The 16,166-nt window shown below is 64.0% G+C and overlaps 2 protein-coding genes across 2 annotated transcripts in view; both read right to left on the bottom strand.

Moving 5' to 3' along the window:
• Positions 1-4,934: 4,934 nt before the first annotated feature.
• On the bottom strand, positions 4,935-10,077 carry PIP4K2C (phosphatidylinositol-5-phosphate 4-kinase type 2 gamma). Its single transcript, XM_040654964.2, is given in 11 exon segments — positions 4,935-5,444; positions 6,058-6,161; positions 7,169-7,424; positions 7,508-7,621; positions 8,380-8,418; positions 8,541-8,687; positions 8,775-8,915; positions 9,018-9,114; positions 9,617-9,693; positions 9,695-9,715; positions 9,907-10,077. Coding segments are annotated over 11 exon segments (1,215 nt in total). The 5' UTR covers positions 10,045-10,077; the 3' UTR covers positions 4,935-5,363.
• A 3,469-nt stretch (positions 10,078-13,546) lies between these two features.
• LOC107050879 (kinesin heavy chain) overlaps positions 13,547-16,166 on the bottom strand; it is a 34,720-nt gene continuing 32,100 nt past the window's right edge. Inside the window, 5 exon segments of the mRNA XM_040654963.2 lie at positions 13,547-13,699; positions 14,345-14,437; positions 14,524-14,551; positions 14,675-14,742; positions 15,339-15,450. Of these exon segments, the coding sequence (XP_040510897.1) occupies positions 14,359-14,437; positions 14,524-14,551; positions 14,675-14,742; positions 15,339-15,450 (287 nt within the window). The 3' untranslated portion in view covers positions 13,547-13,699; positions 14,345-14,358.

Genomic DNA, 16,166 nt, shown 5'->3' with positions numbered 1-16,166 from the left:
ACGGGGGGGGGGCGTGAGGGAGGGGCGGCTCGGGGACCCCCGTATGCATCCCCCATATATACCCCCTATGCGTCCCCCCAAATGCATCCCCCCCATACACCCCCCCATATATATCCCCCCATATACACCCTCCAAATGCATCCCCCCATACACCCCCCAAATGCATCCCCCCATATACACCCCCCATACACCCCCCCGTATATATCCCCCCATACACCCCCCCAAATGCATCCCCCCATACACCCCCCCATGCATACCCCCATATACACCCCCCATATACACCCCCCCAAATGCATCCCCCCATACACCCCCCCATGCATCCCCCCATATGCACCCCCCCAAATGCATCCCCCCATACACCCCCTCATATATATCCCCCTATACGCACCCCCCCAAATGCACCCCCCCATATACACCCTCCAAATGCATCCCCCCCATACACCCCCACCATATATATCCCCTCCATACACCCCGCCATGCATCCCCCCATACACCCCCCATATGCATCCCCCCCGTACACAACCCCCATATGCACCCCCCCCCATGCATCCCTCCATACACCCCCCTATATACACCCCCCCTACTCTTCCCCCCATATACACCCCCCAAATGCATCTCCCCATATGCATCCCCCCACATACATCCCCAACCCCCCCAAAACCCAGGGGTCACATGGTGGGGCACCCTCATGTTCCCCCCCCAAAATCCAGGAGATGGGGGTTGGTTGGGGACCCCCATATACACCCCCCATATACATCCCCCTCATGCATCCCCCCCAAATGCATCCCCCCATATAAACCCCCCCATGTATCCCCCCTAAACATCCCCCCATATACATCCCCCCCATACAACCCCCATATACACCCCCCATATACATCCCCCCCATATGCATCCCCCCCAAATGCATCCTGCCATATAAACCCCCCATGTATCCCCCCTATACATCCCCCATATACATCCCCCCCCATATGCATCCCCCCAAATGCATCCCCCCACATACATCCCCAACCCCCCAAAACCCAGGGGTCACATGGTGGGGCACCCTCATGTCCCCCCCCCCCCCCTCCAGGAGATGGGGGTTGGTCGGGTACCCCCATATACACCCCCCATATACACCCCCCCGTATGCATCCCCCCATATAAACGCCCCCATGTATCCCCCCTAAACATCCCCCCATATACATCCCCCCCTATACAACCCCCATATACACCCCCCATATACATCCCCCCCATGCATCCCCCCCGTATGCATCCCCCCCTACACACCCCCCCATGCATCCCTCCATATACACCACCCCATATACACCCCCTGCATATACACTTGCCCCTATGCATCCCCCCCCATATACATCCCCCCCATATGCATCCCCCCACATACATCCCCAACCCCCCCAAAATCCAGGGGTCACATGGTGGGGCACTCTCATATTCCCCCCCCCCCACCTCCAGGAGATGAGGATTGGTTGGGTACCCCCATATACACCTCCCATATACATCCCCCCTATCCATCCCCCCCAAATGCATCCCGCCATATACACCCCTCCATGTATCCCCCATATACATCCTTCCCTATGCTTCCCCCCATATACATCCCCCCAATACATCCCCCCCTATACAACCCCCACATACATCCCCCATGCACATCCCCCCACATACATCCCCAACCCCCCCAAAACCCAGGGGTCACATGGTGGGGCACCCTCATGTCCCCCCCCCCCCCACCTCCAGGAGATGGGGGTTGGTTGGGGACCCCCATATATACCCCCCATATACATCCCCCCCTATGCATCCCCCCCAAATGCATCCCGCCATATAAACCCCCCCATGTATCCCCCCTAAACATCCCCCCATATACATCCCCCCAAATGCATCCCCCCACATACATCCCCAACCCCCCCAAAACCCAGGGGTCACATGGTGGGGCACCCTCATGTCCCCCCCCCCAAAATCCAGGAGATGGGGGTTGGTCGGGTACCCCCATATACACCCCCCCCATGCATCCCCCCATATAAACCCCCCCATGTATCCCCCCTAAACATCCCCCATATACATCCCCCCCAATACAACCCCCACATACATCCCCCCATGCACATCCCCCCACATTCATCCCCAACCCCCCAAAACCCAGGGGTCACATGGTGGGGCACCCTCATGTCCCCCCCCCAAAATCCAGGAGATGGGGGTTGGTCGGGTACCCCCATATACACCCCCCCCCTATGCATCCCCCCGTATAAACCCCCCCATGTATCCCCCCATATACATCCTCCCCTGTGCTTCCCCCCATATACATCCCCCCTAAACATCCCCCCATATCCACCCCCCAAATGCATCTCCCCATATGCATCCCCCCACATACATCCCCAACCCCCCCAAAATCCAGGGGTCACATGGTGGGGCACCCTCATGTTCCCCCCCCCCCACAATCCAGGAGATGGGGGTTGGTTGGGGACCCCCATATACATCCCCCCCCATGCATCCCTCCATATACGCCCCCCCCATATACACTTGCCCCTATGCATCCCCCCCCATATACATCCCCCCACATACATCCCCAACCCCCCAAAATCGAGGGGTCACATGGTGGGGCACCCTCATGTCCCCCAAAACCAGTGCAACCCCCCCCCCCCAAAGATCAGAGATCAGACTGTGCCCCCTCCCCCCCCAACCCCCGCTGTCCCCCCACAACTCAGGGCTCACACACCTGACTGTGCCCCCCCCCAACCCTGCTGCCCCCCCCCCCCCCAACCCAGGGCTCAGACACCAAACTCTGCCCCCCTCCCAACAGAGGGGTCACAGACTGACTTACGCTCCCCCCAACCTCAATGTCCATCCACCCCCCCGCCCCCCCCAAAACCCACGTGTCAGGTGGTGGGGGCACCCCCAATGTGCCCCCTGACTGTGCCCCCCACCTCCAACCTAAGCATCAGAGCCTGACTTATGTCCTCCCCCCCCCCCCCCCAAAACCCAGGGGTCAAGAGGTGGTGGCACCCCCATGAACCCCCCCCCCCCCCCCCAAAACCCAGGGCTCAGAGATCAGACTGTGCTCCTCCCAGCCCCGTCTGGGGTATGTCCCACTTTAAGGGAGTGGGGGGGGTCCCATTTGGGGGGGGGGGGGTCCCATTTGGGGGTGTCGCAGTTTGGAGAAGGTCCCATTTTCTGTTTGTGTGTGGGGGCGATGTTTGAATGGGATGTCTCATTTTGGGGGTGGTCCCATCTTGAGAAGGGTCTCATTTGGGGGGGGGGCATTAGGATGGGAAGTCTCATTTTGGAAGTGGGGGGGGTCCCATTTTGGAGGTGTCTCAATTGGATGGGAGGCCTCATTTGGGAACTGAGGGGATCCCTTTGGGATGGGGTTTCCCATTTTGGGAGTGGGGGGGGAGGGGTTCCCATTTTGAGGAAGGTCCCATTTTGGGGGTGGGGGGGGTCCCACTGGGATGGGAAGTCTCATTTTTGAAATGGGGGGGGTCCCATTTTGGGGGTGTCCCGTTTGGATAGGAGGCCTCATTTTGGGGTGTGGGGGGGTCCCATTTTGGGGGTGGGGGTTCTCATTCAGGGTGGGGTCCGTTTGGATGGGGGGGGTCCCATTTTAGGAAGTGAGGGGGGCCCATTTTGGGGTAGGGGGTGTCCCATTTGGATGGGAAGACCCATTTGGATGAGAGGCCCCATCTTGGAGGTGGGGGGGTCCCATTTTGGGGTGGGGGTTCCCATTCGGGGTGGGGTCCATTTGGATGGGGGGGGGGTCCCATTTTGGGGGCGGTCCCATTTTGAGGAAGGGCTCATTTTGGGTGGGGTCCCTTTTGGAGGGGGGTGTCCCCATTTTGGGAGTGGGGATCCCAATGCGGATGGGAAGTCCCATTTTGGGGGTGTCCCATTTGGATGGGAGGCCCCATTTTGGGGGCGGGGGGGGGGGTCCCATTTTGAGGGAGATCCCATTATTTGGGGGGAGGTCCCATTCTGGGGGTGTCTCTCTTGGATGGGAGGCCTCATTTCGGGGGTGGGGAAGGGGGGGGAGTCCATTCGGATGGGGGGGTCCCATTTTGAGGAAGGTCCCATTTCGGGTGGGGGGGTCCCACTGTGAGGACGGTCCCATTTTAGGGGTGGGGGTCCCATTTGTTCGGGGGGGGGGGGGGGGGGGCACCCACCTGGTGAGCCCATGGGGCGCAGCGGCAGCGGAGGACGCGGGGGTTCAGCGCGGGCCGCTCCCGGGGGCTGCGGGAGGGGGGAGCGAAAAAGGGGTGGGGGTCACAGCACTGCCCCCCCCCCACATCCCCCCTCCCCACCCCACTGCGCGGCCCTACAACAACAAAGCGGCCCTCCCCCCGTTTTCCCTACCGTGACAGCCCACCCCCCCCACCCCCCCAGCCCTGTAGGGGGGGACAGTGCCCTCTCCGCGTCCCGTCCCCCCCCCAGGACCCCCCCCTCGACCCACCCTCACCCCACGGCCGCTGCATGGCGGGGGCGGCCCTGCCCGGAGCGGAGAGGCGCCGCGCAGCGTCACGTGACCGAGCGGGGCGGGGCCGCCATGGCAACGGGGGCGGGGACCATGGCAACGGCGCGAACCATCGCGAGAGGATGAAGGGGGGGGGTGAGTACCATGGTAACGGTGCGAACCATCGCGAGAGGATAGAGAGGGAGGGCGGGGACCATGGCAACAGCGCGAATGATCGCGAGAGAGCGCGGGAACCGGGACCATGGCAACGGCGCGAACCCTCGCGAGAGGACGGGGAAGTGGAGGGGGGGGAGTGGGGGGAAAGGAGCGGGTAACCACGGCAACAGCGCGAATCATCGCGAGAAGGTTGACGGGGAGAACTACGGTAACGGCGCGAATCATCGCGAGATGACGAAGGAGGGGGGGGCGGACACCATGGCAACGGCGAGTGATGGAGAAGGGGGAGGAAGCGGAGGGGGGGGGTCCGGTAACAGAGCAGAGCCGGCGACGGTTCAATAATTTATTTCAGTGTACGGTGGGGGGGGCCCTGGGGGGGCGCCCTGCTGGTAACGGAGGTTTTTCGGGGGGGGGGGGGGGGGGGGTTCTGGTAGCCGCCCCGGGTCCCATTGATGATGGGAGAGGAGGGGGGAACTCATAATAGGGGTCTGCCCCCCCCCCTCCCCCCAGCAATTAGTGTTTAATGACCCTCACATTGAGGGAGGGGGGCGGAGGTGGGGGGGAGCCCCAATATTATTGCATGCCCCCCCCCTCCCGCTGCCCCCCACCTCCATGAAGTTAAGGCACTTGAGAAGCAAACCCAGAGATCGGGGGGGGGGGGGGGGAGGGGCTCACTGGGGGGGGCACAGTCCCAGGATGGAGATGTGGGGGGGGGGGGCTCTGGTCCCGGTGCTGGGGAGGGGTGGGGGGGGGCGCCGCTAAGCAAAGATGTTGGTGATGAAGTCGAGGAAGCGCTTGGCGTACTGCTCGGGGTGCACTGTGGAGATCTCAGCCCCCGCCTGGAGGGGGGAGAATGGGGGGGGGGGGGGGGGAGCAGTGAGGATCCCCCCACCCACAGAGGCACAGAGTCCTCTCCAGAGCCCCCCGAATCCCCCCCAAAATTCCCTGAGGACCCCTTTCAAACCTTCCCCCCCCCCCATCTCCCCAAATTGTCACCCATCACGCTGCCCCCCCTCAAAAAACACCACAGTCCCCACACCACCAATTCCCCAAGGACAACCCCCCCCACCCCCCCCTCCAAACTCACCTGTGATCCCTCACACGGCCATCCCTCCTGCCCACCCCCCCCCCATAATCACCCCCCCACCTTCCGCCCCTCGGCACACCATAACCCCCACCTCTCCAATTCACCAAAGCCCCCCCCAGTTTCACCTCCGATGGCCCCAACAGCAGCCCCCTCCCCCCCCCTTTTAACACACCCCACACACAGAAAGTACACCCCAACCCCCCCCCATTCATACCATCCCCCCTCGCTCTGCTTCCCACCCCCAACAGGGAGAAAATAACCCTTAACCCCCAACCCTCGATTATTTCCATGGGGGGGGGGGGGGGAGGAAGGTTGGCGAGGTGTCCCAGCAGCCCCCCCCCCCCTTTTTTTGGGGGGGGCCTCACCCCATGCTTCACGGTCTTGGCGGCGTGCGCTGCCTTCTTGCGGGCGTCGTACTGCGTCAGCACATCGATCAGCCCCATGAAGTACACCTCCTTCCGGGGGGCTCCTTTGGGGGGGGGGGGGGTGCACAGGGTGGGGGTCAGTCCCTATGGTTAACCCCCCCCAAATCCCCACCCCAGCCCCCTACAATGACACCGCCCCCCCCCCCCCCCCAAAATTCCCACCACAAATTCCCTTCAGGCCCGTATGGTGACACCCCCCTCCCCCCCCCCAAATCCCCCACCTCAACCTCCTATAGTGAGACCCTCCCACCCCCAAACTCCCACGACAACCCTCATCCCAAATCCTCCCCACCCTAAATCCCCCCACAGCTCTCTATGGCAACCCCCTCCACCTCCAAACCTCCACCCCAAATCACCAAGTGAGTCCTCTATGGTGACCTTCCCCCAACCCCCCCACCCTAAACCCCCTCCACACACACCTCAAACCCCCATTGCAGCCCCCCTACAGTGACCTCCCCCACCCAAAACCCCAGGGTCAGCCCCCTATAGCGACCCCCCCCACCTCCAAGTGAGTCCCTAATGGTGACACCCCCCCCCCCCCCATCACCCTGAGACCTCCCCACCCCAAATCCCAGGGTCAACCCCCCTACAGTGACCACCCCCCCCAACTCCCCCCCCCACCCCAAAGTTCAGGGTCAGCCCCCTATAGTGACTTCCCCCTCTTCCCCAGCCCCCTACAGTGAACTCCCCCACACCCAAACTCCCACATCAACCCCCACCCCAAATTTCCCCCCACCCCCCAGCTCTAAAGTAACCCCCTCAGCCACCTGTGGTGACTCCCCCACACCCAAATCTCGGGGTCAGCCCCCTGTAGTGACTGCCCCCACCCTCACCCCACCCCAAATCCCCCTCCCAACCCCTAATGCAAGCCCCCCCACCTCAAATCCTCACCCCAACCCCCTACAGCGACTGCCCCCACCCCCAAACCCCCACCCCAAACCCTTGGGTGAGTCCCCTATGGCGACCACCCCCTCCATCCCAAATCCCCACCCCAGTCCCCAAACCCCACCACAGCCCCCTATGGCGGATCTGCCCCCCCCCCACCCCTCACCCTCAGCACTGCGGATGGCATAGACGTCGATGGTGGGATCGAACTCTCCGGGCCCGGGGGGGCGATGGCAGTTGAAATATGCCCCGATACCCTCAGGAGAAGTGCCATAGGACCCAGCCGTGCCCCCCCCCTCATCGCACCCCCCGCCGCCCCCCTCCTCTTCCTCCCCGTCCTCCTCCTCCTCAGGCGCCGGCCGTCCCGCCTCGTGGATGCCCAGCAGCAGGCTGTAATCCATGATCTTCAGCTGCACCAAAAACTGCGGGGAGGGGAAGGGGGGCGCAGAAGTGTGAGAGGTGCCCCCCCAGCCCCTCTGCCCCCTTCCCCCCCCCCCCGACTCACCTCCACGTCCCTCTTGAGCTTCTCCATGAAGTCCCGCTTGTCCTCCTCGCCCACGTACACCTTCTCGCTCTTATTCAGGAAGTCCACGTCCTTCAGCGTGGGCAGCTCTTTGCCCTGGGGGGTGGGGGGAGGGGGCACACATGGGGCAGCCCCCCCTCCCAAACCCCCATCCCTTCCTCTGGGTGGGGGGGGAGCACCCAACCCCTCCATCCTCCTCACCCCATTCATCCTGGATCCCCCCCCCCAAGCCCCATTCATTTCAGGGCTCTCCCCCACTCCTCAGCCCCATTCATTTTGGGGCTTCCCCCCCCATTCATTCATTGTGGGGCTCCCCCACTCAGCCCCATTCATTCAGAGTTCCCCCCTCCACTTCAGCCCCATTCATTCATTTTGAGGCTCACCCCCCCCCCCCCCCCCAGTTCATTCATTCTAGGACTCCCCCCACCCCCATTCATTTATTCTGCAGTTGCCCCTCTCAGCCCCATTCATTCATTTTGGGGCTCCCCCCTTCCTATTCACTCATTCATTTTCAGGCCTCTGCCCCTCATCCCTACACCTTAATTCTCTGCTCCCTCCACTCAGCCCCATTCATTCACTCTGCTCCTCCCTCTGCCCCCCCCACCCCCCCCCCCCAACCCCATTCATTTATTTTGAGGTTCCCCCCCCACTCATTCATTCTGGGTTCTGCCCCCTCAGTCCCATTCATCCCTTCTTGGGCTCCTCCCCCGTCAGCCCCATTCATTTCACAGCTCCCCCCCCACCCCATCCATTCATTCTCTGCTCCCCCCACCGCCCCCATCGCCCCCCATTCATTCAATCTGGTGCTCCCCCCCACCCTCCTCCATTCATTCTGTGCCCCCCCTCCACATTACCTTCTCTTTATCGCTCGCTTCCCGCGACACCAGCGAGCCCTGTGTGCACGTGGGGGGGGGGGAATGGAGGGGAGAAATAGATAAAGTGAGGGGGTGTGGGGCCGGCTGGGGGGGAGGGGGACGTGAGGGGGGGGGCATCGGGCTGGGGGCCCCCCCGTTACCTTCAGGTCGTACTTCCTGTGCACGGGCAGCCGGTGGCTGAAGGTGTTGCGCATGGCCAGCAGGTAGCTCTCCTCGCTCTCCACGCTGGCGCGGTACATCCCCAGGAACTGAGGCAGCAGAGTGCTGCCGTGGCACTGCACCACGTACTGCGGGGGGGTGACACGGCATTAAGACCCCCCCCACCCCCCCCTTCTTTTGCATTGTGCCCCCCTCCTCCCTGCAGATCCCCATACCTGGTGGTAGTGGGACAGCAGCCCGTGCACGTCGGCCACGTCCTCACTCGACAGCTCCTTCACCACCAGCGTGCGGTCGTAGGACAGCAGCAGGCGGCGGTCGCCGTCCTCAGCGTGGGGGGGGCTGCGCGTCAGCGACACCTGAGGGGGTGAAAAGGGGGGGGGGGGTGGCCGTCATTGCTTGGGGGGGGGGGTGTGGGGAGGGCAGCGGAACGGCAGGTAGGGGTGGGGCGTGGAGCCCACCTGGTAGTCCTGGTCGTCGATGCCGAAGCGCTCACGGAGGTTGCGGAAGACCTGGGGGCAGTACTCCTTGAACTTGAAGTGGCTGGGGAGGTGCTCTCTGGGGGGGCACAGCGGGGTCAGTGACCCTTTGGGGACCCCCCCCCCCCTCCTATATCCGTTGGGTGCACCCCAACATCCCCATCCCCAGAGGACGCCCCCCTCACATCACCCCCAGACCTCTCCATCCCCCGACCCCCCTCCATCTCCCTGGGGACCCCCCCCCCAACCCCTTAAAGACCCCTCCCCAACCTCACAGGTCCCCCCATATCCCTCGGGTGCCCCCATCCCTCGCGGACCCCCCCCCATGTCCCCCACACCCCCCTCCCCGAGTCTCTTAAGCTTTCCCCCCCCACCTCCCCCCGCCCCCAGGGCCCCCTCCATCCCCTGCAGACCCCCTCCCTGCCGTCACCCCACTGCTGTGCTCTTTTCTGGGGGGGAGGGGCCGGCCCATCACCCTCAACCCCATTCTCACTTCAGGACCCCACCGGGACCCCTCTGGGGGCATTACCAAAGCCGGGGGGGGGGGGGACAGCGAGGCAGTGCCCTCCCCCGGCGCTCACCGGTTGAAGAGGTGGTTGTTCACTTTGATCTTGGAGCTGGCCTTGAAGTCGTCCGGCAGCAGCATGACGGGGGGGGGGCACCTGGCTCAGCTCGTTGATCTGCGTGGGGATGGGGGGGGGGGCGTATCAGGTTGGACACTCCCGGCCCCGGGACCCCCCAGAAAGGCCTCATTAATCCCCGGGCCTGGGTTGCGGTATGAGGAGGCGCGGGGAGGGGGGATCCCGGGGGAGTCCGGGGCCCGGTGGGCTCCGGTGGGCCTGGGACCGGCGCCGTTAGTGCCGGGCCGCACCTGGTGGTTGACGCCCCAGGCCAGCACGGCCAGCAGCGGGTCGGCCGCCCGCGGCACCTTCACCCGCTGCGGCACGAAGCGCTTCTGCTTCTTTTTGGTCTTGGTACGCGGCGCCGCCGGCCCCGCCGCCGCAGCCATGGCCGCCCGCTTCCGCCCGCCCCGCTTCCGCCCGCCGCGCCGCGGCGACGGAAGCGGGCGGCCCGGGACCGGAAGTCGCCCCCTTCGCGCGCCCCCCCCCCTGCAGTTTCAATACGCATGCGCCGAGAGGCCCTGAGCCGAGTCACGTGGTGCATCGCGCGGTGCTCTCCCTAAAGGGGTCCGGGTACTTCCTGTGCGCTCCTATGGGGTTCCGTGCTCTGTCCCAGGGTTTCGTGCGCTTCTTATGGGGATCTGTCTGTTCTTATGGGAGTCGGTGCGCTCCTATAGGGTTCCATGCTCTGCGGTAGGGTTTCGTGTGCTTTCTATAGGGTTTTGTTTTATTCTATGGGGTTTAGGTGCTCCTATGGGGGTCCACGTGCTCCCATTGGGGTCCGTCTGCTCCTATAAGGTTCTGTGTTCTCCTTTAGGGTTCTGTGCACTCCTATAGGGTTTTGTGTGCTTTCTGTAGGGATCCGTGTGCTCCTATAGGGGTCCGTGTGTGGCTATAGGGTTCCACATTCTGCCATGGGGTTTTGTGCGCTTCTATAGGGGTCCACCATCTCCTATGGGGATCAGTGGGCTCCTGGAGGGGTCCATGTTCTCCTATAGGGTTCCATGTTTTCTCATATAGGGCTCTGTGGCCTCTTATAGGCGTCCATGTGCTCCTATAGGGGTCTGCGTTCACTTCCGGGGTTCTGGGTGATCCTGTAGGGTTTTGTGTGCTCCTCTAGGTGTTTGTGTACTCCTATGGAGTTCCAAGTACTTTCTATAGGGGTCGGGGCATTCCTATATGGATCTGTGTTCTCCCACAGAGTTCTGCGTGCTCCTATAGGGTTCCATATACTTTCTATAGGAGCCCAGGTGCTCCTATAGGGGCCTGGGTACACCCTGTTGGTGTCTGTGTGTTCCTATAGGGGCCCTTGTGCTCCATATGGGCTCTGAGCTCTCTCCCTACAGGGCTTCATGCGGTCCCTATAGGGGTCGCTCCCCATATGGATCCATAGGCTCCCTATAGGGAGTGTGTGCTCTATGGGGTCCGTATGCTCTCTACAGGGCCCCACGCGTTCCCTATAGGAGTCCTATGAGGTCTGTGTGTACCCTATGGAATCCTATCAGGGTTGCTGTGCTCTCTGTAGGGTGACATTCCCCACAGAGGTCCCTATAGGGCTCTTTGCTCTCTCTATAGGGCTCCACATGCACCCTGGGGTGTCCACGTAATCCCTATAGGTGCTGTGTGCTCCCTATATGGCACATGTGCTACCCATATGGTGCCCTATAGGCCCTGTATTCCCTGTATGCACCCCATAGGGCTCCTGTGTGCCCCCTATAGATCCCTATAGGGTGCTCTATGCACCTATAGGGCCTGTGCCCCCCTATAGTCCCTGTGTGCTCCCCATAGGGTCCCACGTGCCCCCTACAGTCCCTGTGTTCTCCCCATAGGGCTCTCCCTGTCTCCTATAGGCCCCGTGTGCCCTGTGCCCCCTATAGGCTCTGTGTGCTCCCCATAGGGTACTCTATGCCCCCTATAGGCCCTGTGCCCCCTATAGGCTCTGTGTGCCCGCTATAGGCCTCCTGTTCTCCCCATAGGGCTCCCCATGCCCCTAAGGGCCCTCTATGCCCCCTATAGGATGCCCTGTTCCTCCTATAGGCCCCATGCCCCCTATAGTCCCCATGTTCTCCCCATAGGATTCCCTGGGCACCTACAGGCTCTGTGTGCCCCTTATAGGCCCCATGTTCTTCCTACAGGGCTCCCTGTGCCCCCTATAAGCCCCGTGTGCCCCCTATAAACCCCATGTTCCCCCCCATAGGACGCCCTGTGCCTCTATAGGCTCTGTGCCCCTGTAGGCTCTGTGTGCCCCCTATAGGTCCCAAGTTCTTCCCATAGGGCTCCCTGCGCCCCTATAGCCCCTTCTGTGACCCCTGTAGGCTCTGTGTGCTCCCCATAGGACCCCATGTGTCCCCAATAGGCCTCCCCATAGGGCCCCACGTACTCCCAGTAGGTTCCATGTGCTCCCCATAGGGCTCCCCGTGCCCCCTATAGGCCCCATGTACGCCCTATAGGTTCTATGTGTCTCCTATAGACCCTCTGTGCTCCCCATAGGGTCCTGTGTGCCCCCTATAGGCTCTATGTGCTCCCCATAGAGTCCTGTGCGCCCCCTATAGGCTCTATGTGCTCCCTATAGGTCCCAAGTTCTTCCCATAGGGCTCCCTGTGCCCCTATAGCCCCTTCTGTGACCTCTGTAGGCTCTGTGTGCTCCCCATAGGGCCCCATGTGTCCCCAGTAGGCCTCATTTTCTCCCCATAGGGCCCCGTGTATTCCCAGTAGGTTCCATGTGCTCCCCATAGGGCTCCCCGTGCCCCCTATAGGCCCCATGTACCCCCTATAGGTCCTATGTGTCTCCTATAGACCATCTGTGCTCCCCATAGGACCCTGCGTGCCCCCTATAGGCTCTGTGTGCTCCCCATAGGACCCTGTGTGCCCCCTATAGGCTCTATGTGCTCCCCATAGGACCCTGCGTGCCCCCTATAGGCTCTGTGTGCTCCCCATAGGACCCTGTGTGCCCCCTATAGGCTGTATGTGCTCCCCATAGGGTCCTGTGTGCCCCCTGTAGGCTCTGTGTGCTCCCCATAGGACCCTGTGTGCCCCCTATAGGCTCTGTGTGCTCCCCATAGGGTCCTGTGTGCCCCCTATAGGCTCTGTGTGCTCCCCATAGGACCCTGCGTGCCCCCTATAGGCTCTGTGTGCTCCCCATAGCGTCCTGTGTGCCCCCTATAGGCTCGTTCCCCATAGGACCCTGTGTGCCCCCTATAGGCTCTATGTCCTCCCCATAGGACCCTGTGTGCCCCCTATAGGCTCTGTGCCCTCCCCATAGGACCCTGCGTGCCCCCTATAGGCTCTGTGTGCTCCCCATAGGGTCCTGTGTGCCCCCTATAGGCTGTATGTGCTCCCCATAGGGTCCTGCGTGCCCCCTATAGGCTCTGTGTGCTCCCCATAGGGTCCTGCGTGCCCCCTATAGGCTCTGTGCCCTCCCCATAGGACCCTGCGTGCCCCCTATAGGCTCTGTGTGCTCCCCATAGGGTCCTGTGTGCCCCCTATAGGCTGTATGTGCTCCCCATAGGGTCCTGCGTGCCCCCTATAGGCTCTGTGTGCTCCCCATAGGACCCTGTGTGCCCCCTATAGGATCTATGTCCTCCCCATAGGACCCTGTGTGCCCCCTATAGACCCCCCCCCCAAAGGACCCCCCCACACATCTCAGCATCTCAGCCTTTATTGAGTGGCTCCAGCGTGGCCCCCCCCCGCAGCGGGGACATGCAGCGTGTGTGGGGCCGGGCGTGTTTGAGGGGGGGGGTTAAGGTGTGTGTGTGGGGGGGGGGGGGGCGCAGCAGGGCCGGGGGAGTCACAGCCTCACTGCCCCCAAGTAGGGGGGGCCGGGGGGGGCCGGACATTCCTCCAGGTATCAGTTTAAGGCATCTCAAAGCGGCCCCCGGGCTGCCCCCCCGTCCCACCCCCTCCCCCCCCCCCGGCCCCGGTGATGTCCCCCCAACTGCCCCCCCCAAAAGGGTCCCGGGGGGGGGGTCGATGGGGAAGGGGGCGAGCACACAGACACAGAGGTGGCACCGGGACATGCGGAGCGGTGATGGGGTCCGGTGGGACCTGCGGGGGGGGGACAGGGCTGGGGGTCAGGACATGGACCCCCCCCCACCCAGAGCGTAATGGATGGGGGGGCGCAGGGGGCATGAAGGGAACTCGAGGATTGAGGGGGGGGGCAGGATGGGGGGGGTAAAGGGATATGGGGGGTCTGGGGGGGTCTGGAGACATGGGGGGGCTCAAGGGATGGGGTGGTCCCCAGAGATATGGGGGGGTAAAGGGATATGGGGGGGGTCTCCGGAGACGTGGGGGGGCCTCAGGGGGGATGGGGGTTCCTGGAGACATGGGGGGGGGTTAAGGGATATTGAGGGGTCTGGGAGAGATGGGGGGGGGCTGAAGGGTGGGGGGTTCCCAGAGATATGGGGTTGGGGGGGGGGTGGAGGTGAGGGGGGTCACCAAGGGAGTGGGTGGAGACCCCTTTGGGGTTGTGGGGAGGATGGAGGGGGGGGGGGCTGGGGGAGATGGGGGGGTCCCTGGGGGTATGGGGACCTCAATGGGGCAGGGGGGGCGCAGGGATTTGGGGGTCTAAAAGGATGAAGTGGGCGTGGGTGGGGGGGGGAGGATGGAGGGATGGAGGGATGCAGGGGGGGACCCCCAGGGATAGCGGGGTGGGGGGGGGGTCCCAGGGGGGCCCTGGGGGGGTCCGGGTACCTGCGGGGGGGGCATTAGCTGGCCGCTGTCTCCTGGCGCAGGGGGAGCAGTGGGGAGGGCTCCTCGGCCTCACAGGCGCAGGAGAGGTCACTCCTGGGGGGGGGTCGTGGGGGGGGGTCAGCACTCAGTGCTCCCCACAGATCCCCCCAACCCCCCCCCCCCCCCCCCAAAGTCCCTACCTGTTGTCGTTGATGTCTGTCACATTCCCTGCGGGAAAGAGCAGCAGCTCCAGAGGGAGGGCACGGGGAATAACCCCCCCCTCCCCAAAACAAACCCCCCCCCCCCTCACTGCAGCCCCCCACCAAGCGCCCCCCCCCCCTCCCCCCTCACCGTTATCCACGTTCAGCTGATAGGCGGCGGGGGGGCTGCTGGGGAGCGCGCTGGAGCTGATGGCAAAGCTGGGGGGGGGGCTTTGAGATTAACCCCCATCCCTGCACCCCCCACCCCCATATCCGGTCCCCATCACTCCCCCACGACACCCCCCCCACAACACCCCCCCCCCACCCTCTGTCCCCACCCCACGCCGTGTCCCCTGCGCCCCCCAACCCCCCCTGCGCCCCCCCCGACGCCCCCACCCCCTGCCCCTCAGTGTCCCCACATTCCCTGTGCCCCCCACCGTGTCCCCATGGCCCCCCATCTCCCTTCCCCACCCACTCCACGTCCCCATGAGCCCCGCGCCCCCCCCCACCCCCCACATCCTTCCCCTGAGCCCCCCTTATTCCCTGTTCCTCCCACCCACCCCACACCCCCCCATGCCCTGTCCCCAAGCCCCCCCCCACCCCATGTTCGCCCCCCCCGCAATATCCCCATGTGCCCCCATCCTCTCCCCATGACCCCCCCATGTCCTTTCCCCACCCCCTATCCCCGCGCCCCCCTTCTCCCCCGCACCCCCACCCCCTTACAACCCCCCCATCCCTGCCCCCGATCCCCCCACCCCCTCTTTCCCCGCCTCCCATCCCCCCCCCCCCCCCATCCCCCCGCGCCCCCCACCCACCCCGGAGCAGAGGGGTACCCCCTGAAGAGGCCGTTGCTGTAGCTGAGCCCTTCGGGGCCGGGGGGGCCGTTGGGGGACGTTGGGGGCTGCTGCCCCGCGCGCACCGGTTTGGCTGTGGGGGGGGGGGGGGGGGGGAGGAGAAAGGGTTCCCATCTGTGACCCCACCTCCCCCCCCCGGCACTGCCGCCCCCGTGTCCCCCTCCCCCACCCCAACGCAAACCCGGGGTGCTGTGTGCCCATCACCCCATCACCCCACATCCCGCTGTTCCATGGCCCCACATCCCGTTGTCCTCATGACCCCCCCCGACCCCACAGCCCTCCGTCCCATGACCCCACATCCCTTTGCCCACCTCATCCCATGACCCCATCACCCTATGACCCCACATCCGCACGTCCCTCTATCCCATGACCCCGTGCCCCCACCCCACACCCCTCTGCACCCCACACCCCACATCCAATGTCCCACATCCCACATCCCCCACCCCACACCCAACCTCCCACCCCCCTCCACCCCCCTCACCCCACATCCCCACCTCCTACACCCCACATTCCCACCCCCACACCCAAAGCCCCCTCCACATCCCCACACCCCACATCCAATGCCCCACACCCCCCACCCCACCTCCCACACCCCTCCACCCCCCTCCACCCCCCACCCAACCTCCCCCACCCCACATTCCCATCCCCCACACCCAACCCCCCTCCACATCTCCGCACCCCACATCCAATGCCCCACATCCCACACTCCCACCTCCCTCCACCCCCCTCACCCCACATCCCCACCTCCTACACCCCACATTCCCCCACCCCACACCCAAACCCCCCTCC

The sequence above is a fragment of the Gallus gallus genome, chromosome 34, assembly GCF_016699485.2.
Source record: "Gallus gallus isolate bGalGal1 chromosome 34, bGalGal1.mat.broiler.GRCg7b, whole genome shotgun sequence".
NCBI classification, from domain to species: Eukaryota; Metazoa; Chordata; class Aves; order Galliformes; family Phasianidae; genus Gallus; species Gallus gallus.
Note: the sequence above shows the minus strand (reverse complement) of the source record. Positions and strands in the feature narration are given on the sequence as shown.